The 23,841-nt window shown below is 41.0% G+C and overlaps 2 protein-coding genes across 8 annotated transcripts in view; one reads left to right on the top strand and one right to left on the bottom strand.

The window, feature by feature from the left end:
* Positions 1–2,853: 2,853 nt before the first annotated feature.
* Positions 2,854–8,946, bottom strand: LOC125745435 (FERM domain-containing protein 4B-like). The gene is made up of 8 exons (XM_049018333.1): positions 8,838–8,946; positions 7,765–7,892; positions 7,546–7,659; positions 6,970–7,198; positions 6,448–6,538; positions 6,211–6,348; positions 5,358–6,076; positions 2,854–5,191 (listed from the first exon to the last, which is right to left on the bottom strand). Exons 2-8 carry the CDS (start codon positions 7,888–7,890, stop codon positions 5,166–5,168), a joined length of 1,443 nt encoding a protein of 480 aa, XP_048874290.1. The 5' UTR covers positions 7,891–7,892; positions 8,838–8,946; the 3' UTR covers positions 2,854–5,165.
* A 5,038-nt stretch (positions 8,947–13,984) lies between these two features.
* LOC125744849 (microphthalmia-associated transcription factor-like) overlaps positions 13,985–23,841 on the top strand; it is a 34,940-nt gene continuing 25,083 nt past the window's right edge. The window contains exon 1 of one of the 7 annotated variants that reach the window (XM_049017130.1): positions 13,985–14,467. In XM_049017130.1, the coding sequence (XP_048873087.1) occupies positions 14,370–14,467 (98 nt within the window). In that variant the 5' untranslated portion in view covers positions 13,985–14,369. Of the gene's footprint in view, positions 14,468–19,186; positions 19,966–22,770; positions 22,931–23,841 lie in introns of those variants that run through there. The other 6 variants (XM_049017127.1, XM_049017131.1, XM_049017129.1 and 3 more) reach the window with 6 other exon arrangements.

Here is a 23,841-nt window from a genome sequence, read left to right as displayed (position 1 = left end):
GGGGATGGAAAAAAGCAAATAACTTAATCTACACTATTTTCAGAGTAGACTGAAAACAATCCGTTGGTGGGTGACTGTATTAGAAACTGATTCATAGTAACTGAAAGCGTTTGCTTTGTAAAATAATGAAAAAAGAAGGCAAAATGAAAAAGAAGAAATTATTCTCAATGTATGTCTTTCATTAAAAGAGCATGACGAGTTGGTTGCAGTCAACGTTTGAAGGTCAGATGGTCAGTATGCTAACACCACTGTGAGTCGTCGAAATACCGTATGTCATTCGGGGGTATCAGACATCACAAGAGAAAACCTAGATGACTGCTGGTAGTCAAAAGGAATTGTGTGTGTGTGTGTGTGTGTGTGTGTGTGTGTGTGTGAGTGTGGGTCACTTTATATTGTGGAGACCAAAACCTATTTTAACGTTGTGGGGACCATTTTTTCGGTCCCCACAAGGGGAAATACATGTTTTCTAAATATCAATTCCAATTAAAGAACTAAAAATACCAAAAGACTTGTATTTTCTTGGGTTACGTATGGTTAAGGTTAGGGCTGGGTAGGGGTTAAGGTTGTTAAGATTTTAAGATTTTAAGATTTTTGGGATTAGGGTTTTGCCCATAGAAATTAATGTAACGTCATTAAACAGACATGAGTACAGGTCTGTATGTGTGCAGATTGTAGTGACAGAATTAAAATACTGAGATCTGTTAAATTTCTTTATTATCTATGGTGTATTTAGAAGAGATGACCAATATTCTTTATATACAGTTTTGTTACTAGGTTTTATTTGTTACTACAACTGCTTTAAATAATTCTAAACACATAACCCCTGCTCTTAGTCCCCTGCACTGGCCCCAAATTAGGTTCAGAACTGATTTCAAAGTTCTTCTCCTTACATGTAAGGCACTTAAAGATCAAACATCTGAACTGATTCATGTTTACAAGGCACATTGTACGTTCAAGTCACAGAATTCAAGTCTCCTTATCCTACATGCATACATGACATAGCAGCTGGCGCTGAAGGCTTTAGCTATAGGGCCCCTATATTGTGAAGAAGTCTGCCTGTTTAGATTTGGGATGCCGAACTGTTCTCACCATTTAAATCCCTATTAAAGACCTATTAATTTAGCTTGGTTCATCCACACCACTGTAACCATGGCTGCTAGTGCTGCTGTATGTGCCCGTATGGCCTACCGTGTTTGTCTATCAATGCATCTAGGCATGTTCTCACCCCCAATGTCCTTTATTTTCCTCCCTACCTGTCCTCATGGTGCCCAGTTTGGGTACCGTCTGAGCTGGAGTGCTGGTTCAGTGACATGGAAGTGTGACAAGAATACGATCTGCCAGCTTACACTGCCCTGCTTGGATAACTTGCTCATTGATAGATTCTGGTCATGGTCACAGGTTACTCCTTGTTTTATTAAACAGGCTCAGATTCCTTGCATTCTATAATGTTAGCATGCCCTGGGGGGTTGGGCAGCCAGTTGATCTTGGACCCCCACAGGTTTTTTTTAATCTTTGCTCAGGAGGTTTTGGTGCCTCTCCTCCATTGTCTTCTGACACTCATTTTTTTCCTTTTCCATTTCATGCACCAGTTTGTACAAATAATATAGTAATGCCTGCAATGAGCTGCCCCCCCCATCCTGGGTTGTTCCCTGCCTCGTGCACATTGCTTCCAGGATAGGCTCCAGACCCCCCGCGACCCAGTAGGATAAGCGGTTTGGAAAATGGATGGATGTTCACTTTATGTCTCAAATTATTTCAAAGACATGAAGTGGAACAAAGGCACAAATTCATTAAAGCTTAAATCTACTTCAGTACGAAATGCCAGAATAAAAGAGTAAGAAACCTAGTTGTAAGAGACCTAAAGTAAGATGACCAGTGAATCAACGCATTGATACCTTCAGTGGCTTTTGGCCAAGAATGAAATTGGCAAATGTGTAAAAGAAATGACTGACATTCCTCTTTTACTCAAATTTAAGAAAAAAGTCTCAGATAAGTTCATATCTGCCGACATTTTCCCATGGTATACTTCTTGCACATAGTATGCCCTTTGGTATCCCATATTAAATGAGATACTATGTAAGTTTCACACACATTCAGATCATGCTCACTTTTCCAGGCATTTTACCGTTTGTTGTTTAATAGGTCTACCCAGGCCAGCTTCCCTAAAAAGTCAGATAAAGTTTCATGCATGTTACAAGAGCACTGCAGACCAAGTTGAAAGCGTAGTCTGACAATACAGAGTTAATTTACTCACAATGGAAATTTAAGAGCCACACACAGTTACTATTTCAGGGACTTGTTGGGTGTTGGTGAGTGTGTCTGTGCGTGAGAGGGAGAGAGAATGAATTAGTATTTTCTCTATTTATAATTACATTTTCTATACATACCTCGATGGTTGTGTCTGTATTGAATATGAACAGACTACTTATTTCTAATTATTATTCCCTGAACAATACTGTATATATAAGTATTCATATAGCATTTCCATTGTATTAGGTATTATAAATTATTTAGAAATTATTTAAAATGTATGGCAGAATGTACATTGGTTATAAGCAAATACTACATCATTTTATATAAGGGAGTTGAGCATCTGAGGATTTTGGTATCCACAGGGTCCAGGAACCAGTACCCCAATATTCACAAAATGCAACAAGGTGTATGATCACCCCTGAAGTGAAATCAATCAGTGTGCGATGCTTAAACATAGTCAAAAATGTCAGTTCTGAATAAAGGTAGGTTATGTAAAATCTGTTCAGTTAAATTACAATACACTCCGCCATACTGAAGAACCTCCTTCCCCAAAGAGGTAGAAGCATCAGCAAAAATAAACAGCTCCAGTTTGCCCACCGTTTAGCTTTTATTTGCATCTCTTGTTAAAACAGAAGCATTTCACATGTATGTCAATGACAAAGCTTTCTTCCTCGTAATACACATGTACAAATGCATAAACAATTTTAAACATTCAGTCTTCCATTTCACAAATTTGTAACATTTAGCAAAATTTGTATGTTCTTAATATGAATGCAAATTGTTCTTTATAAAAGTGAGGATTCCGTCCAGTGGACAGTGGCAGAACAACTATGCACTGGGCCCTGGGGCAAAAATGGACCCCCCCCTTCTAAATTCACACATACATCCTGCCTATGCCAGTTACAATTGCAGCAGTTGCAGATGAGGAAAATTACTGTAAGTAACCTCTAAATATTGTACCCATCATGCACTGCAGAAGTTAGCAGATTCCACAAACATGCTTTTTTTATTAAATACTTGCCTCAACAAACTATTACATTTCAAAATTGTTTTAAATATTGTACCAAATTTGTGTGTATGTGTGTGTGTGTGGATTAGGCTTATATTACATTGTGGGGACAAACTGTACCCCACAATGTGATAAAAATCTGTTATTTTGACGTTGTGGGGACCATTATTTCGGTCCCCATAAATATCTGTGAACGCAATCAAAAAAGTAATAATGCTAAAAGTCTCATAAATTGTTTGGTTATTTATGATTAAGGTTATTTACAGTATGGTTAAGGGCTGGGTAGGGGTTAGGGTCGACATGTTGGGATTAAAGTTTTCTTCATGGAAATGAACGGAGAGTCCCCACAAAGATAGACAAACCTGTGTGTGTGTGTGTGTGTGTGTGTGTGTGTGTGTGTGTGTGTGTGTGTTGATTCCCACCATAATGAGACTGTATAGATAAAAATGAGAGATATAAAAGTAGCATGTCAGGAATTCACACAATCTGTATGACATCAGTGCCTTTATCTGCACAGTTGTTTTCGCACACAAATGAGACCTTTTTAGTTGGAGGGGGGCCCTCGATGTCACTGGGGGGGGGGACAGGCGGGCACTGGGGCAGCTGTCCCCCCCTGCTAGTAGCGGTGGCGCAACAATATAGTCATGACTTGTAGCTCCAGTGGAACGAATGACACAGTATAGAGTGAGAGTCTATTGTCTGATCTGTAAAGGAGTTGACATCTGTTGCTTCCATATGAAACATCTGGTTAAGTGGGTTGAAGGTGGCATTAGATGTGAAATCTATGAGAGAGTATAAGAGAACCACCCATGCATGTAAAGTGTAAATGGCTTTGTCTCCGGATTCCTGTTTCCACCAAGCCAAACAATGCCCTTTGGCATAGTCGTGCTTGTACAAGTTTGGTCTAACCAGATGCTTTTCTTTTGTTTTTGTTTTTTTTTACCATTTACCATCATGAGACGCTTTAGTCACTCTTCCCATAGCCACCATATTCAGGACAGGACAGTATGTGACTCATTTCATCATTTGTCTAACAGTCTGAATTCCTATTAAAAGAAGCCTTGTCTAAAACACTAAAGGCATTCTAAAATTCATTAACCATCATTCAGTCATCTGCAGGATTTACAAGTCTCAACACAGTGCACAGTAGCTCTTTTGTTTCTGTCTCAGATTACCTACAGAACACAAGATGGTGGGCGAGAGCACATACAGGCAGCAGACAGAATGATCATACTACAAGGTCAGACTGTGGTTAGACCGCACCTGCTAGAGGTGTTTCACTTGATTTGCAGATATCTATCTGCTCGTCATGAGTCCTTCAACAACTGGTTCACTTTGTTCAGGTGGATGTATGATCAGAAGTGTGTAACAAATCAATTCAAATCAAGAGAAGACAGAAATATTTTAATATGCTATAAGTTTAAGGTATAGTGCAGGCTTTATGTATTTCTTTGTTATTAATTTTGAAAAATTGGTTGAACCAGAAATGGACCAAATGTAAACTATTATCTGGAAGATAGAAATATATAAAAAGACTGCACTGTTGTTGCCTTACAGGCCAAATGACCCGAAACAAACACATGCCTCGACTATGTAAAATGAGGACATTCTCAATTGCATTTCTGTACAGTCTCAGCCTTGCAGAATTTTCATCCATCCAAAAGTGCTCAACTACGAAATTCATGTAACTATCTTAAAAGAAGACCTGTCGGGCTACTTCCCAGGAGGACTGAATCAAACGGCTTTGTTCTGGGGTCCATGTCCAAGAAAAAGTACTTCTCAGTGCAATCATTCAGGTGATGGCACAGCGGACTGTACTCAAATGGCTCACTGCAGGTGACACAGGTCACTTGTAACAGGATACAAGTTTCTCACCATTTTCCAAATGAAGGCATCACAATTTTCAGGAATCAGGCAGCTGCTTCATACCTTCACAACAAGAGAGATTAGATGTAAAAATATGATGCAGTATAGTGAGAGTAGTGAAACACAACAATTATAGTACAAAACAGAACCTATATGATGATTTAGATTTGTGTAAATATATCACTTACATGTTATATAAATGTGCCTTTCATGGATATAAGAATCTCACCTGAGCTTTTGGAAGGAGCCTTCCTTGAGTATCTCAGATGAGTTGTTACGGTGTGGTAGCCCAAGTTCTTCATAGGGCCTCTCTCATAGGTAAACCTACCCTGCAGACTGCAGGCCAAGTTCCATTGTGACACACTGCGCTGATACCAGTCTTGGAGGTGTTCTGCCACACAGGCCCGTTCCATGCTCTTAGATACCTGCCCAGGCTGTGGGCCTGAGTTCCGAATGACTCTGTGTGTGGTATAGAAGTTCTGGGAGAAGCTCTCTGTTTCCTCATATCCATGTCCATTTCTGCATGCATGCCTAATAACATGGCAGCCCTCCTGATGATAGGCAGACCAACGGGTTCCATAATCTGAGCTGGAGTGAATACTGCAGGAGCACCCAGCGAAGCGATGTGCAGTGGAAGATCTCCAAGGCAGGACCTGGTACTCAGGGCAGCAGGTGTTACACACCAGATTGGACATATCATTACAGCTGGTAGGGATGCTTCCATTTTTATGATATGGCTGCCTCCAGATGTGGGAGTCCAGAGTACAATTTGAACTGTTTGCTGGGCGACTGAAATCATTATTGGGCTGGCTCATACCCGGCAAACTGTGGTCCAGGACATCAGGGCCAGTGCTGGTATGGGCCAGGGTGGTTAAGACAGCTGTGAAATTAGACTTTGCCTTTGAATGTTCATCAAACTGCACAAATAGTTGATCATCGCTGTCAAATCTGTAAAATTGACATTTATTAGCTATATTATTATCCTTTATTTTCTCAGTGCAGAAATATAATAATACAATTTATACTTTTTTTCTCAACACCAACCACCAAAAATCAGCAGCATATACACTGCAATATGGTACCTTGGCTTGGTGCTGCAGTGGGCATGCAGGGTAGTGACTCTGGGGTATCTGGATGGATCTTTGAAAGGGCTACTCTGGGCCAATAAGATTCTTCCGGGGTTTGCATTTGTACCCTCTGGAGTGTCACTGCAGCTCCATCTGCAGCACATTCAAAGGGAATTTTAAAGCTACAGTGTCATTTTTTTATCATATAGGTTTAATCTACCAGCATCCATGAGATCAGTGATAATACCATACCTGCTGGAGGCCACATCGCTTTGCAGATCACTAGATGACTGTTCCAATTGCTGGGATGACCACTGCACCAAGCTACCCTCGCAATAAGTTCCTGTGCCCAAAAGAATATCATACTGTCAAGCACGTCACACAAATATTTGACACTGACAGTGAGGAAGACTAGCTAGAATTTGCTGATTTCATAAGAAGTTCCACTATTTAAAAAGAAGATTGGAAGGAGAACGCGCTATTGCTACACCGGTCCTTACTCACTCATGATGTGTTTATTATCTTTCTGAGGCAACCAGTCATTACGAGAGGGATTAACTTCATTTGAGGTCAGCTAATACTAAAAATAAACAGTGGTTTCTGTACACATATGAGATACAACAAAATAGAGACTAATTTTCATGTGAAAATAACAGTAACAGTGGCTTTTAAAATAATACAAGGTTATACACACAAGATGTAACATGCGTTTTGAAAGGGGAACAAAATGAATATCTTAAAGACTGATCATTTATGATTCAGGCTTTTATTTACCATTGGTGATTGGGCAACTAGTGTGTGTTGACATCTTTTTCATTTGAGCACTGTAGTGGTTCATTTCTTCCTTTATGTCATTAAGTTTCCGCACGGCTTTCAGGCAGTTTCTCCTTCTCGCCTTCTTCACTGATTTGTGCTGCTTAGCCTCAGCAGCCAGACTGTTAGATGCCTCCACAATCTTCTGCTGTACAGCATAGCTCATCTCCAAGCTCCTCAAATAAGGGTCCTGCAGGGCATCTGAAGTTAGTTGGCTCTGTTCAGTTCAGATCAGACTTTATTGTTTCTTTACTGTTGTTGTTGTCATTATATTATTGCACATACATTATCCCTTATACATTAATGACCCACTGTTTGTTTAAGAGCCTTGACTTGTTTGGCCTGTTTCATGATGACTTAATGGCACAAATCCAAGGATGCAGTGGTAAGTAAAGTGTGAATGTTTGATGCAAACTGTCGCACATCAACACAATCTGTAATTCTTGCTCTCCCAGTACATGCTGCAGAAGGAAGCCAATGTTAAAAATAAATGACAAGTAACAGAGAAAAAACCTATATGTGTATTTTCATACATACCCCATTCAGGGGGATGTCATCGAGCTTGAACATGGCCCCCACTCTGTGCCTGACCTTAGGGGCCGTTTCACCTGCAGATAAAGGGAACTCCTTCGGTAGCCTGCCAGTTAGCTCCTGGAAAACAAACAGTAAATGGTTACATTCTAATACCTTCTTCAGCCTTGGATCACCCGTTTTCCTTAAATTCAATGATCAGCCTGGTGCTTAGAAGGTTCTTACTGCTTCTCTCAAGCAGATGCCCTTCAGCTCCTCGAGTTTCTGACTCAGGTTTTCCTTTATCTCCTTCTCTATCCTTCTCAGTGCAGAGATCTTCCTCAACTCCTCACTTGAACCCAAGTCTTCCATTGCTGCATAATAACATCAAAAATGTCAAGAAAGCAATCCTTTAATAATCATTTACTATGGTGGGCAGTGTTAGCTTAATGGTTAAGGAAGCACATTTGTAATTGGAAGAGGTTCAAATCCCTGACCAGCAACCAGGTTCAAATCTCTGACCAGCAAGGCACCACTTAAGTACCCTGACAAAGGTACCACCCCCAAGCACTGCTCCCTAGGTGCTGAATTAGCTGTCCCCTGCTATGTCACATATGAGTTAAATGCAGAGAACCCATTTCGTTGGGGTGTGTCAAGAATTACAATTAATCACTAAAAAAATAATGGAACAAAGTATTTATTTTATATATATATATATATATATATATATAAAATAAATACTTTGTTTTATAATTATGCATTATGCATGGTAATAAAATTTTTGTAACTTAAATATTTTAGTAAAATACCCTGCGCTAGCTATACAGTATAGGTTCAGTCAGTTAAGCTATAGGAACTGGAATGGACACTGCAGAGACCTCTATTATAAGGAAGCCTGATTTTTTTCAAAGATCTGTAGTGCAGTGTTTCCCAGCCAGGTCCTCCTGAACCCCCAGACAGTTGCAGGAGCTGAGAGGGAGCGGAATGTGGGCTGTCTGGCAGGGAGCTGGGAGGGAACAAAAACGTGGACCGTCTAGTGATCCCCGAGGCCCGGGTTGAGAAATACTGCTGAAACCAATACACTCTCCTGGTAATAGCCCAACCAGACATTTTACTTAAATAATATTTATGACAGCTACACACTTAGAATTCCTCCTCAACAAACATAATGTTAAATAAAAGAAATAATTGGATAGAATTGTGCAGATACAAATTCTGCTTATCCAGTACAGGGTAAAGTAGAAGCAGAAACTGCTACAATTTTCTAGATAGCGTTCAGAAAAAAATGCTTCTATTTTATGAAATATGCAAATACTTACATGGTCATTTGTTGAAATTCCTAGAGGTAAATAAAAAGGAGCTTGCAATCTAGGAATGAAATCCAAGGATTATATCTTCTGTAAGCAACACTCACTGCCTAATTCTAACCTTGTCTTCAAAGATAGGTAATAATAGGTGCTGGCCAAGCCCTCTCCCACCCCCCTGTGACATCACAGGAATTGTCCTGCCTTCACCTTAAGCAGAAATATTCTGCTTTTTTTCCAAGATCTCCATGCCTCGCAATGATTTTTGGTACAGCTTCAATCACTTTCAGATGGGGAATAAAGAAAAAAAAGTCTGATATTGCATTTAATTTCTGCCAGACCCAGGCGTAGTGGGAATAAATGTTATCTTCTATGAACTCCCACAATCTTACTTGTATATATTGTAGATCTAGTGAACATAAGTTACTCAGGTAGATGGCGCTGTTGAATAGCTTCGACACTTTGAGTTCCATTTGGCACGGTTTATAAAAACAAAAAAGATATCTTCAAAATAGCACACACACACACACAAACACACATTAGGTATTTATGGGGACTCTCCATCCATTTCTATGGGTATAACCCTAATCCAAGCCATGACAAGCTTAACCCATACCCAGCCCTAATCTTAATCATAAGTAATCAAACGAAATACAAGAATTGGTATTTGAAGTTTTCTGATTGCAATCATTTATTTTCATAAAATTGAGTTTCCTTTTTGGGGACATTTTTCAGTCCCAACATGGTAAAAATAACAGGTTTTTATCACAGGGATTTTGGTGATGTGGCTGCTGGTGGAGAGAAATCAAGGGAAACAAGTGCTGACGGTCTCCTCTGAACTGGGAACCGGAGATGTGGGCTCCCCTGGACCAGGATTTGGAGACCTGGGCTCTTCTGGACTAGGAACTGGAGACGCAGGCTCCTCTGGACTGGGAACTGGAGATGTGAGCTTCTCCGGACTGGGAACTGGAGATGTGGGCTTCTCTGGACTGGGAACTAGAGATGTGGGCTTCTCTGGACTGGGAACTAAAGATGCGGACTTCTCTGGACTGGGAATTGGAGATGTGGGCTTCTCTGGACCGAAAATTGGAGACCTGGGGTCTTCTAGACCGGGAACTGGAGACGCGGGCTCCTCTGGACTGGGAACTGGAGATGTGGACTTCTTTGGACTGAGAAATGGAGATGTGGGCTTCTCTGGACCGGGAACTGGAAATGTGGGTTCTCTACACAGGGAACTGGAGATGTGGGCTTCTCTGAACTGAAAATTGTAGATGCAGGCTCCTCTGGACTGGGAACTGGAGATGTGGGCTTCTCTGGAATGGGAACTGGAAATGTGGGCTCCTCTGGATTGGGAACTGGAGATGTGGGCTTCTCTGGACTGAGAATAGGAGATGTGGGCTTCTCTGGACCGAAAATTGGAGATGCAGGCTTCCCTGGACTAGGAATTGGAGACCTGGGCTCTTCTGGACTTGGAACTGGTGATGCAAGCTCTTCTGGACCGGTAATGGGCTATGTGGCCGCTATGGGGCCTAGCAAAACCTCAGACCTGAAAAGGGTTATTTGGGTAAGAAAGCCCAATTTTATCCTGCTATGAACACCATGCCTGTTCAATGTTTTGTGTAGGGTAGACTCATGAACATAGATGTTAACCAGTTTGGAGTGTATTTTGTGTCTTTGGATCTTCGCTGGAAACCCACTTCCAGGGAGCCACAGTACTATATTGTTTCCATTTATAAACAATTTCTCTAAATGTGGAATGATGAATATCTAAACTCTCCAAGATGACTTTGTAACCCGTTCCTGCTTTGAGTAAATCAACAAATTTGGATTATACTGTAGGTCTCCTGAGATCAGGGTGCCTGGTGAAGGCTTTATTCATTTTCTGCCCAGTAATTCAGCTTCTGTTCAAGTAGAAGCCTCCTGCTAAACATTTGACTTTTATTATTCAATCTCTGGGACAGTTATTAACTGCTCTCTCTAGTCTCTCCCACCATCCTCCTTTCTCTGGATGTGAAGGGCTGGCTCACAATCTCTGTTCTAATTCATCCCAAATGTGTTTAATTGGGTTGAATTTAGGGCTTTGTATGAGCCAGTCAAGTTCTTCCACATCAAACTCATCCAACCATGTCTTTATGGATCTTGCTTTGTGCACTAGGGCACAGTCATGCTGGAACAGAAAAGGGGCTTCCCCAATCTGTTCCCGCAAAGTTGGAAGCATAGAATTGTCCAAAATGTCTTGGTATGCTGAAGCATTAAGGGTTCCCTTCATTAAAACTAAGGAGCCTAGCCCAACTCCTGAAAAATAACCCCATACCATTATCCCTCCTCCACCAAACTTTACTGATGGCACAATGCAGTCAGGCAGATAATGTTCTTCTAGCATCAGCCAAACTCAGGCTTGTCCATCAGACTGCCAGACTAGTTATAATGTACCTGTCCCTTCAGATCCTGACCATAATTTACCAGTATACCATCAAGAGCATCTTGACCAGCTGTATTATGATGTGGTAAAACAGTTGCTCTGTCTCGTAACCAGAAACCCCTGTAATCGGCAGTAAAATCTGCCCAGTGTCTCATTGATGCCCAGCTCCCCTCCATCGAGGACCAGCATAAACAATTTTTCTTCTAATAGTTCCGAAATCTCGGTTGAAGCAAAGTGGTGATCGGGTGTTTGCAGTTATTGCAAGCTTTGGAATGACATACCCCTCTTTGTAAGGCAGGCCCCTATGTTGTTATCTTTTAAATCTCATCTTAAAACTTTTTTTTTATTCTTTAGCTTTTACCTCAGTTTGAGAGCCTCTTTTATTGTCCAATTATTGTTTGAATTTTGTTTATTAATTACATATTAATTACTTATTTCTATCTCCTGTTTTAATTTTCTGTTTTGTTTGTTTCAACCCAATTTTATTTGACACAGCTTAGATCCCAATAGTTAGTTTCTCTTGGTTCTGTGGTTGTTTATATTGGGGCACTGTCCACGTGTTTATCTTTAAAGTATTTGTATCTTGTTCTTGGACGTGTATGTGACTTGCAGACCGTATTGTTCAGTACTTTGGTCGACAGCAGTCGTTTTAAGTGCGCTTTGTAAATAAACTTGAACTTCAACCTTGAATTTGAAACAGGGCTTGGAACATTAGGGGGGATTCCTCCCAAACAAAGCATAGACTGTTTACCCTACTCCCATCTGGAAGGAGGTACAGAAGCTTCCACTCCTGCACCAGCAGGAGGAACAGCTTTTTCACCACAGCTTAACTCTCCGCACTACCGCTAATCTTCACCCAGTTCGTCCCATAACTACTGTATGGACTGCATACCCACTATATTTAAATGTGTACATATACACACAAGTACACTGTAAAGAACTCCCATTCTTCTCTATTTCTTCTCAGACTCCTTATACAGCATAATCATACATACAGTGCCTATAGAAAATCATCATATCCCATTTGGATAAGTCATCAGCCCCTCAGCAGTGACCATTACAGACTTGCCCAGAAGCCACCTGGAGATGAACAGCAACTTTTAAGGTCCTTCAAGTCTTTCTTTCACTCTCTGCATGTGACAACAATCTCACAAGCTTTCCACAAAGCTGGCCTCTGTGGCAGGGTGGCAAGAAAAAAGCCTTTTTTAAATAAGTTACTGTATCTCAAAAGTGGCAAAAGCTTTTTCAGTCAAACGACACTAGGATTGAACTTTTTGGACTGAACTCCAAGCTCGATATTTGGTCAAAAGCAAACAGAGCAGGCCACCCAAAACACACCATGCCTTGCGTGAAGCATGGTGGTGGCAGCATAGTGTTTGTGGAGGTGTTTCTCATCAGTGGCATCTGGGCACTTAGTCAGGATTGAAGGGAAGATGAATGGTGCTAAGTAGACCAAAATTCTTCAGGAAACCCTACAGACAGCTGTAGATAGGCAGGTGGCACACATTCCAGCATGACGAATACTCTAAAGAAAAAAAAACAATGCAAGGACTCAAGTATTGGAAGGTAAATAACCTTAAATAAAGTCAGAACCATGATCTGAATTTGATAGAAATTCTATGGATGGACTTGAAGAGAGCAACCCATTGCCACTCATTATGAAATATGACTGAACATGAACAGTTCTACAAAGGAAGAATGGGCAAATATTCTCAAATCCAGGTGCACAAACCTGGTATCGACATATCCAAACGGAAAGATAGCCGTAGTTAAAGCAAAAGGTGGCTCTACCACAGATTAAATCTGTTTTTAAGGTTTTTCAATTTTTATAATTTTTCTGTACTGTTGCATGAATGGTGTAAGGTAAAATGTGTAAATAAAGCTGGAAAATTGGTTTTTGATGTCAGGAAGGTGATAAAAAGTGACTATTTAAAGGGATATGACGATTTTTTTACACACACTATAAACATACCATAGGTAACAATGTATAGATATTTATCATGCATGTATTTATTGTACAACTCGTTACAGCACTTTTACAGTATTTTCACTTTCAAATTAGATCTCCTGCTATGAGATGATGCCTGGGTAATTCCCTGCCTTGGATCTGTAGCTTCTGGGATAGGCTGTGTATTCTTGCTGGATTTAAGGCAGCAAGGATCTTGATGGATGGATGGACTTATTAGACAAAAATAATAGACAAAATTTATCTATGGGAGGTACTTTTCACTTTTAGTTTTGTTTTTAAATCAGCCCAAATCCCCCATCCTCCTAAACACATATGGTACTCCCACAGTATTGGTACTGTTAAAAGTAAATATTGTCTCAAAAGGGGGTTTTCATATGAATTAGGCCCTTGCTACTTTCAAAACTATACCTTAATAAACAGAACTTGAAACATATGGTTAAAAGGAGGGGAAACACCTTTCTTCTAACGAAAGAAAAGGAGGGAGCATTCAAGTACAAAACCAAAACACATATACACAATTCAAATGGTCAGAATTCATTTTGCATGAACAGTACTATATGTATTGTACATTAGAAATCAAATGACCACGACAAAAAAACTTTGTTATTATTATTGTTGTTGTTATTATTCAGGTACAATCGCTGACAATGTGTCGAAGTACAACTGAGTCAACTGTAACTGAGAAACTTCGGGCGCTTTCAAAAGCAGGAAGTTCAACAGAATCTATTATCGCAAGGTATAAAGCTATTACAATTTAGTAACGTGTAGACAACGGAGCGTCATTAAGCATATATTTTCAGAGCATCTTTAACGGATTGGCTTTGACAAGGAAAGACAAACTCCGACCAGTCTCAGACCAATGAAAAGCTGCTGACATTCGCTAATGCAAACTGCCAGAAAAGCAGCTCTGTCGAACAGGATTTTGGGGATTGTAGTTACGACTCCTTCTGGTTTCACGTCGCCGAAACTCACTGATACATTGCGGAGGACTACAAGTGCTGCGGACTTTACAGCTAAAGACCAATTCCTGACTGCATGGGCGGGCGGGGGTGTTATGGCAGTTTGCTACCACTGCGGTTGAAGCTGCGCTCGCACGAGGATTAGGAACGTCGTGTTTCACAATTTTGGGGGAAATTTGACAGTGACAGCGGGAGCAATGCAGTCGGAATCGGGGATCGTACCCGACTTCGAAGTGGGTGAGGAATTTCAGCACGAACCAAAAACATACTATGAACTGAAGAGCCAGCCGTACAGGTTAGTAATGTAAAGTTGTATATTATTTATAATAAAGTACAAAATACAAATGGAGGGGGAAAAAGCACAAGCAAGATTGTATTATTTGCAAGGATATTTTCTGATACCTATTATTGTTAGCGAGAGCAGTGCTGTTTTAGGGTAGCGTCCCTGTGTTATCTGTGCGTTTCCAGACAATTTACAAGAAGTCTGAAGCCGTATAGCTGCCTAACTGCGTGAGCTTTCTGGGAGGGGTCTGTTTGACTCCTTTCCCCCCATGTCTCTGTTTTGTGTGTTCGGTTTACTTATGCAACACCGGGTGTTGTCTTATCGACACCATCCGCAAATATTAGCAGATGTTTGTTATATTTGCGTTCATACTTTACTTAGTTATACAGAAAATTCGAACAATATTCAAACTCAGTAGTATCATATATATTGTGAATAAAATATTTATAAAAGTAACATTTTCTTTGCAGGACACACATTGTCCTCTGCTTACTTGAAGTTTGACTATTCAATTTATAATTAAATATATGTTATGTAATGGGAGTGTGAGAAATTCGTACATGCACCTCTGTTATTAAAATGTGAGTCTGAAATAAAAACGACGAATAAAACTAATTAATTGATATAAAAATAATGAAATGTGAAGGCAACTGATTGTGCAATGACAACTGTTTTACGGTTCTCCAACAACATACTATATTGGGAACATCTAGCTACATGTGGATAAACTTGCATTCTACATTCATTGAAGCATATACTTAATAAACCCTGGGAAAGTGTGTACAGACTTGTCTTTCCCTTTTACCCAGTGGGAACAGAGATTTCTGTGTCACTATATGCTCCCCTAAAAACTCCACTTCATTATTTAAACTGAGCTAATTTTTCCCAGCTGTTTTCTACTACAGTGGAAATGCAACAAGTGCAGATGAGGGTATTTCCTCCAGGTTATTTACCGACCAAACTACACATTATTTCCTTCCCTGCCGTGACTGCAGAATTTTGCCTAAACTTTGTTTCCCATATTTTCACCAGGCACGCACATCTTCAAAATACCTTTTCAGTTATGAGAATTGGGTTTTGTGCAGGCATGCCTATGCTGTATGCAGAGGTCCATTTTTATTTTAAGCCTAGGGATAATACGCACGCTTAAGGTTGTGGCTGAACTTGGATTTACGCTCACTTGTCTTTAAAAAAGTTAAAGCAATCATCATGTATTGATTGATTAGTTCAATATGTCATCAGTTTTTTCCTTTAGAAACGTAATGGAAAACAACTTGAGCAATCCAGTTCAATTATGAAGGATTTATACCCACTATAGTTGGTAATATCAGTTACCAATGACTAAGCATCGCGTCTCATTCAATAGTTGTACGACTAAAGCAAATACCCCCAAGCAGACAATATGTGGTGCGCTGACTTGGCCGTTGACCTTCCAACCCTTTACCGAAGACTGTCAGGACGTGGAGAGTTGCTGCTCTGACATGCTGTCATCCGGCTGTGCATATGGATCAAAGAGCAGTATATCCCTGTTATCTCTCTAATGGGTTCTAATGTAAAATTTTGCCAGAGCAGAACCTTTCTGATTTCAAAGAAGACTCTCCCAGAGGGAAAATCCACCACTGCATAGGGATGCTTTCAGCAGCAAGGAAATGAATGTTTAGTAGTAATGTTCACTTGGTAGCCTAGTTCTCAATCCAGAATTCCCGATGGCCGACTCCTTTTTTAGCCGTGGTTGTATGATAAAAGAAATGGAATTTAAATCAGAGTCACTTGTTTAAGAACTCCTTTTCTTTTCCGACATGTCAAACACAGGGTGGAAACATGTGACCTCTTGACTGAGTAGGAGGACCCCCTAAGAAGAGGGGGGGGTGCATCCTAGTTAGCTAGTGCTTTTGTTTCCACACCTACACTCTCATCATTGAGACATCCTCTTGTTCCTGTTATCTTCATTGCCATTTTTCTAGTGCTGTTCCTTCCAGAATGAGGAAGAAAACAGTGACACACAGCACAGAGACCTTTAACCTTATTTAAATCTCGGCAAAATCCCCTGCTCTCAGTGTTGAAAATAAATGCTGTCTCATAAGGGGGGTTTTCATATGAATTTTCTGACTTTTTGTTAATTAAGCTTGAGGATAAACACCCTTATACTGTAAGTGTTATGTGCCGCAACCCAGGTTAGAATAAAGGGAACTTTAGAAGACAGATTGGTGGGTGAATCCTGCCTGCCCTTCTGTACAGTCCATAATTGGGAAATTTAACTGGTGCCAGTCATGCCAGTTGGAAAACTCACTCATTTTCACACTTATAATACCTCAGGGCTGTAGTGTAGGCTGTGCTTCAGGCCCTTCTGCTTTATTAACAGCACAGCTGGCCTTCTTATCCCTTTTGGAACCTGCAAATGAGACAAGTGAGCCAGCTGGATTGCACTGTGCAAATCCAGTGAAATATCACATGAAGTAGGTTCTGCAGTATGCCTATTGTATGCTTTTTTTTTTTTTTAGTGATCGCAAGGCTGTAGGAGAATATAATACATCAAAGCAACATCCTTATTAAACCAGAACACCAGAAGAAGTGAAACTGAGCTTGTTTGTGTATGATTGAGTAAATCTGTACTGCATGGTCATTTCATGATTTCAGCTTCCTCTTAAATCCGACAGAAAATGAATGCCTGCTTTTGCTTTTCATTTCAATCGGGTCAGGGGATTACTCAGAGTTCGGCATGATTGTCCTTAGCCAGGCCCAGTGACTCTATGCTGAGGGTCATTTCTTCATGTCAGTTTGCCATCCTCAAGCTGACAGACTCCTCATTAAGCGGCACGCTTGCTGATGAGCCACACAGTAAACCATCTGGCACCCCATCAGAGTTCCAAGCTCCAGGGCTGGCACCTTCAGCCTTAACATTGTGACCGCTAAGAGGCTAAACGACGTTGATGTACCCAGAATTCCATCAAAGGACATAACAAGCTCCTCAAATTCTGGGTAACTTCACCATCACCAAAAATGAGCAGGCGAACTTTCATTGAAGGTGTCATGGAAGAACTTCTAGACAAATCTTCAAAATCACGATAAATATTACCTACTATGCTTTATTTTCTTGAAATACAACCATCGAGAGCATCTATCAGAGGCACCTGTTCACAGTGCCCAATGCATGATCAACATGCGTATTTATAGGAATTGGGTGAGCAGTAAAACAAGTTGCCTGCGAAGTGCTAATTGGCGTAATAAATTTAGCGATGAAAGTGAGATTTCGGCAGGGGGGAGATAAGAGTGGATATGCAGGCCTATGTTAGCGGAGTGTGCCACTCAGAACAGATACCACCAGTGGCCATCATCAGCCAGTTAAAATTCTTTTTGTATCTTTCTCTATTTAGCATCTAGATAACCGAGAGCTCTTATATCTATTTTCTAGATATGTGGTTATACCGGAGGTTGTATTCATTTCCCATTTGGTCTTAAAAGTTTAATTCCCTGCTATGCTACTCCAGGCTCCTCATTTGAGCTGTTGGAAAGATTAAGGCTGGCAGTGAAACATGATACACAAGGAGTCGATCTGGCTGTATCAGCAACTGGGAGTGAACAGGCTATTTTTTTTATTCAGTGGCCTGCGCTGCATTATCTCAGGGAAAGATAATCATGTTTCCATAAATGTGCCACTTGCACAGTCAGTGTGTGGGTCGATAGTTGCGTACACACTGAGTTGTTCAAATCCATAGGAATCACACAGCTGATTTTTTTTTGATAATGTTACGGCTGTGAAGTATCTGAAATTAATATCAGAAGGAATAACACTGAGACACTCTTCAATTTAATCCATAAAAAAAAAAACACTTGAAATTAGGACAGTTTGGCTCAGTACAATATGCCCCATGAATCACTGCAAATTGAGAGCATTATTAGTCTGTCAATATAAATGGTATTTTATTAGCTCTGGGATAGCGGTGGGTTTGTGGTGTCCCTGAGCTGAATCCCGTAAAGAGATACGAGCGGAGCGACATCGGCAGGTGCGTGTGTGAGAGACGTGATTGTGCAAGCACATTGCTACACACTTACTCACGACGTAACGTCTAAAGCGACCAGCTGAAGGCCCAGGCGGAACGGCTTGGGACGCCTCCTCTTACTTCATGTTGTTATTGCAGAAGCGGATCAGGATGATGGTAAAACAGGGAGAGGCTTCATGCGGCCCTCTTGTGGTTCACCAGAAAGCTGAGTCCACATGTGAAACCAGGCTCTGTCAGCAGCCCCTCCACATTTGCTGCGGGAATAATGTTTCCTGTTTGCATGCTTTGTCGTTGCTTGTATGTTGGATGATAAGTAGCTTCAAGGTCAGGTTCGTTCTGCTTTTCTAGCTCACTGGGGTTATGCGTGGCTGAATCTCTGCTTAATTGCAAATAGCGATGTGGAAGAGGTAGATGTGAAGCTGATGAGGGCATCACTGCAAAGGATGTCTTTCACAAGAGGAGGGTAAAGCCAGTATGTATTTTTAGGATCGGCTGTCCTTACAAACCCTTGAGTCACCTCGCTGTTCCTGTTTTCAGTGACGCTGTTGTAGATAATGAAGATATTTTTTCCACCTTTTACGTTATAAAAATATGCTCATGTAACACCCACCACTGAGTCAAAATCACAAGGATTCTTCAAAAAAATTATCCTCTGAAAAAAAAAGAGTGTAAAACACTCCCAAGGACGCTTAAAATACTGGTATGTGAAATGCTGAGGATTTTACTAATCTAACAGTGTTTACTGATTAGTTGCCAGCTTAAATGTGGATATCGCTTGTTTCTGATATGCTAGTGAATAGCCTTGACCGGTGATTTATGCGGTAGTGATCAGTAGTGATTGGTGACTGGCTGAATGAGTTCACAATTCCTCGGTTGAACTTTTAAAGAATGCTTTGCTTGATTATTGCCTGCTGGCTTACTTGCAGCACTGAAAGACAATGTTGATAACTGTGCCAGTGACAGGTACAGTGGCTGATTGTCAACATGTCAGTTAGTAGTGTTGATTATTGGCTGATGTTATGGTGATCAGTGTGCATTAATGATCATGATTGATCAGTACTGATAAATTGCTGATGTGGAAGTGACTGATGAGTCTGTGATCAGTGCTAAAGCCTGACCAGTGTAGTGACTACAATAGTAGTATATCTAATAGATACCTTTTCAAATAATAGCAGTTATATCTATGTACATGTCTCATGATATTAGGTCTCAAGTGACTGGTTTCCTCTAGAGTGAATAAAAACGAACTGATGTTTTAATAATTCTGTCACTGGATGATAATATTTTAGATTGTAGACTTTAATCGTGAATTTTCTTGGTTTAGACTGTAAAGAATTTGATTTAAAAAAAAAGAGGATATTGACAGAGGGAGAGAGCGAGGGAGGAAAGAACCATCACCTCCCGGAAACTGTAGCTCACTGAGACCTTAAAACTCATCCCTTTAACTCTGACCGCAGAGTCACCAGAGCAACACTTACAAGAAGGACTGCAAATAATGAAAATAACAAGGTAGGCAGGCTAAGTCCTATTTGCTGAAAAAAATGGCTAAATTAGTGATTTATCGTGTCAAAATAAATGGAAAGGTTGATGAGTAATTGGGTGCTAAGTGGGGGTTTCTGGTCATTTCATTAGAAGACACTTTTGCAAAATGCTTATGCTGTTGCTGAGTGCTGCCAAATGAAACTGTGTGTGAAGCTTTTCTGTCAGATGTGAGTGGAGTCTGTGTGTTTAGACTCCAGAAAGTGTCTTTTACCTCTTTTTAATAAGGAAATGAAAGCACCGAATTTCACTTGGGAAGACAGACAGAGTAAGTCGTTGGGGATAAGACAGCCTTAGTTTCTTTCCTCCAGTATCAAATGGGTTGAATGGTTGTTCACAAACGATGACGCATCAATATAAGTTTAACGATTATAACTGTATAAATACCAAAAGGCTTAACAGGAATTTCAATTATGTGTAATTATAGTTGCATATATACAAGTACTAAATATTTACCCATCCATCCATCCATCTATCCATCCATCATGTAACCACTTATCCTGGTCAGGGTCACAGGGGAACACTGGCAATCTGCATAGGGCATTAGGCAGGGGTACATGCTGAACAGGATGCCAGTGGAAGCTGGCAAAATCCAAAGAGAGAAAAGGTTGAGATGAAACTCGAACCCCTTACCTTGGAGGTGCTACTCACTATTTATATAAGTTGTATATATACACACTGAAGTATGAGCTCTGCTCCAGAGTAAGGAGACCTGTTAAAAAGTCTTAAAAATCTTGATTGTCCAATGATAGTTCAGGTATAGAGCATTCCTATTGGATAATCATGACTTCTCGCATGACTTCAAAAAGCCAGAGCTACCACTACTTATCCTAAAAATTATCCGGTTCAGCAAAGAATCCAGCATCATGATACAGGCCCCACGTTAAGTTTCAGGATAATACTGAGAAAACCTGGATTGACATAGATTGCTGGTAGTGAGCGCTGTGATGCTGTTTATCTCGGATTGCATTTATCTGGTTTAGTCAAACTGACTTTGTTGAACCAGCTTTCTGACACAGGCGACTGTTTCCTTCGCTACACCACTTCCTGCTGATGCAGTGTCTCCTGTCTCGGCTTTGAGGTGAAGTCGCAGCTATTTCTGTTTCAAAATCACCTTACGCCAGACATGGAAAGAGACTTGCTCACTGTCTTACTGTATACAGGAGCAGTGCAAATTTGTTCAATGCATCATTTAAAACACATTCTGCGAAATACCAAATGTCACCCTGTGAAAATAACAAAATAACAGTGATGTGCAAAGGAGCTGTAGGATATGATCGCTCAGTACTGTCTGCAGATGACTGGCTAGTGTCTCGGAAAGCTGTATCGTACGTCAGGATCTGTTTACTTTGTTAACCTGCTGAGGTTAATCGCTCTGTTAGTAGAGGTGATAATAAAGGTGAACATTTACGGAGAAAAGGCCCCCTCTGGTGGAGGAGTATGGTTACTGAATTGGGTCTGGTTTGATGTATTAATTATCTGTAACAAGTTGTGAGAAAACAATGCTCTGATACTGAGCTTTTCTGTTGATTGAGTTAGTAAATATGCACTAACATTATAAACATTCAAGTATGCATTCTTCAAAATGCAGTAACGCAATTATTAATTTTAGTACAAAAATTGCATCGGACATCAAGCAGAAATATAGTTACACACTAGGATGCATTTTTTGTTTGTTTGTCTGTTTATTTTTGTTTTGGTTTGTTTTTTTTAAAACAGATTTCATGTTTGCTAAGTTCCAAAGAAAAGCCACAAGGAGAAGGGGACTCCAGATTGCAATTAAAAACAAAGTCTCCATATTCCCCTTGACTTACATTCGGAATATAGAGAAAAGTTTTTTCTAGGTGTATATGAGACAGATTTTAATAGAGAAATAATAAAAATAGAAATCTTGTGCGCAACTGGCTTTATTTAGAGTATAATGTTTGCACAAGTTGTGATAATTATCAGCATTCTTTGCTGATGTCTTTATCCAACTTTTTAAGACCCTTCTACAGCTGTACAGGTAATTTTTTTGAAATAATTCAGGGCATTATTTCACTTCAAACGCTCACCTTGATCCTGGACCATAAATATATGCTTAAGTTTCTGTTTCCACAGTTGTTAACTCACCATGGCTTGTCCTTGACAGGCCAGGTTGGTCAAGTGGTTGGACACATCACGCTAGGTTGGCGTAGCACCCTGCAACCAACCTTGCTTTCACTTTCGAGGCCGGTGCTTGGTGTCCCCCACAGCTTGCCTCCCTGTGAACGGCCGTCTGGCACTGACCCTGGAAAATGTCTGGCAGGAGAAAAGCTGACTGGCAGCTGCATGCACAGCCAGACTCTCATGCGTGGCCTTAGTGCTAAAAGCTCATGTGTGGCAGTGAAGTGCAGCTTAGATATAATGCCCAGTGTCAATGATTCAGCAAAGCTAATAAGTGGGAAGGAAACTGTTATGATCCGATAGACAGACTCATCCTTGACAGTGGGAAAAAATGCCAACTGAAGGAATAAAAATGAAATTATTAAGCATGAATATTATACATATATCTTTCATTATATGTGTTTTTTAGCCAAAACATTTTACATTAGCTTAAACAACCTTAATGGAACAAGTAAACTAGTGCAAGGTGTGTCTGTGTGTATGAACAGAAGCTAGCACACAGCATTGAATGTAGCTCTCAGGTAGGCGCTGGATTAAGCAGGTCTGCCGGCCGCTCAGAGCGCAGCGCTCCTGCGCTTTGTGGTCGCTGTCCCCCCTCCCTCGCTGTGTAGGGATTGGAGTTTCCAGGGCTGCCTGGAGCCTCCCACCCTTGACACATAGAGCTCCGCTGCACCAGCGTGACTTTCACTGCCTTCCAAGGGCAGCCGGTGCACCTTCACGCACAGAAAGATAAGATGGAAGCTCTCATGGTACAAGTGCACAGGCCCTGCTCCTTCCACAACTGCTACCTGTGAGTTCTAACACCAATCCCTGGATTGGGGCTTGAAGCATGTGTGTGTGCGTGTGTGCGTGTGTGTGCGTGCATGAGCAAATGCGTGTAGGTATAAGAGTGTGCGTGTCCCTCTCCTGTAAATGCAGCGATTGCTATAAATAGTGTGTCTGTATGTGGGGACAGTGCTGTGACAATGCTTGTGTGTGCCCTTCGGGATGTGGCTACCTCGCGCAGATACGTCTGCTGTGAAAGTTTCTGGGCGCCCCCGTATGCGAGAACGGAAGGACGGCACTGCAGCATGGAATCCGCAAGCGTTCGGGAACGCCGCAGCTTAAGCAGACAGTCCCTGCCTGGCCGCATGGAGCCAGGAGGTGAGAAGAGTCAGGAGATGCACTGAACTCTAGAAAGTTTACCCAGGATATGCTAACGCGAACTCCTGCATCTGAGCAATATGTAGTTCATGATTTAGTCAATGTCAGACAAAGTAGGTTTAAATCAATTCAGATTGACTTGGCAGTGCTGCATGCACTGATTAGAGGTTAAAATGATAGCCGATTGTTATTTGTAATTTGCTGACTGCACCGGTCTTGTGTTTAAATCATGTAGTGCACCACACTGGGTGACTTGTCATGCTTGTGGGCAGATGAATGCAGGGTTCTTGTCCATTCCAAAACACAGTGCTCAGCTCTCTCGCTTTGTGCTTTGTGCTCCGGCTCTCCTAGGTGTGGGGTGGAGCCGCTCATCGATTGGTGGCCGCATCTGGGGGCTGGGGTGGTGGGAGTGGCCATGCAGCACTGTGCTGACATTGTGTTTATAAACATACAGGGCAGGCCGAGGAGGTGTGTTACAGCCACATACTCAGAAGTGGAAAATTACTCCAATCCCGTGATAAAGATTTTTCTTTCTCTTTAGTTTACAGTAGTTCTGCC

The sequence above is a fragment of the Brienomyrus brachyistius genome, chromosome 6 (genome assembly GCF_023856365.1).
Source record: "Brienomyrus brachyistius isolate T26 chromosome 6, BBRACH_0.4, whole genome shotgun sequence".
Lineage (NCBI taxonomy): Eukaryota > Metazoa > Chordata > Actinopteri > Osteoglossiformes > Mormyridae > Brienomyrus > Brienomyrus brachyistius.
The sequence above is the reverse complement of the archived record's forward strand: the minus strand, read 5'-3'. Positions and strand labels throughout refer to the sequence as shown.

Coding starts and splice junctions, on each gene's coding strand:
- LOC125745435 (XM_049018333.1), bottom strand. CDS start 7,890: ATGGAAGACTTGGGTTCAAGTGAGGAGTTGAGGAAGATCTCTGCACTG. Junction 7,199..7,545: donor ATGACATCCCCCTGAATGGG/GTATGTATGAAA, acceptor GATGCCCTGCAG/GACCCTTATTTGAGGAGCTT. Junction 6,077..6,210: donor CACTGCAGCACCAAGCCAAG/GTACCATATTGC, acceptor TCAATTTTACAG/ATTTGACAGCGATGATCAAC.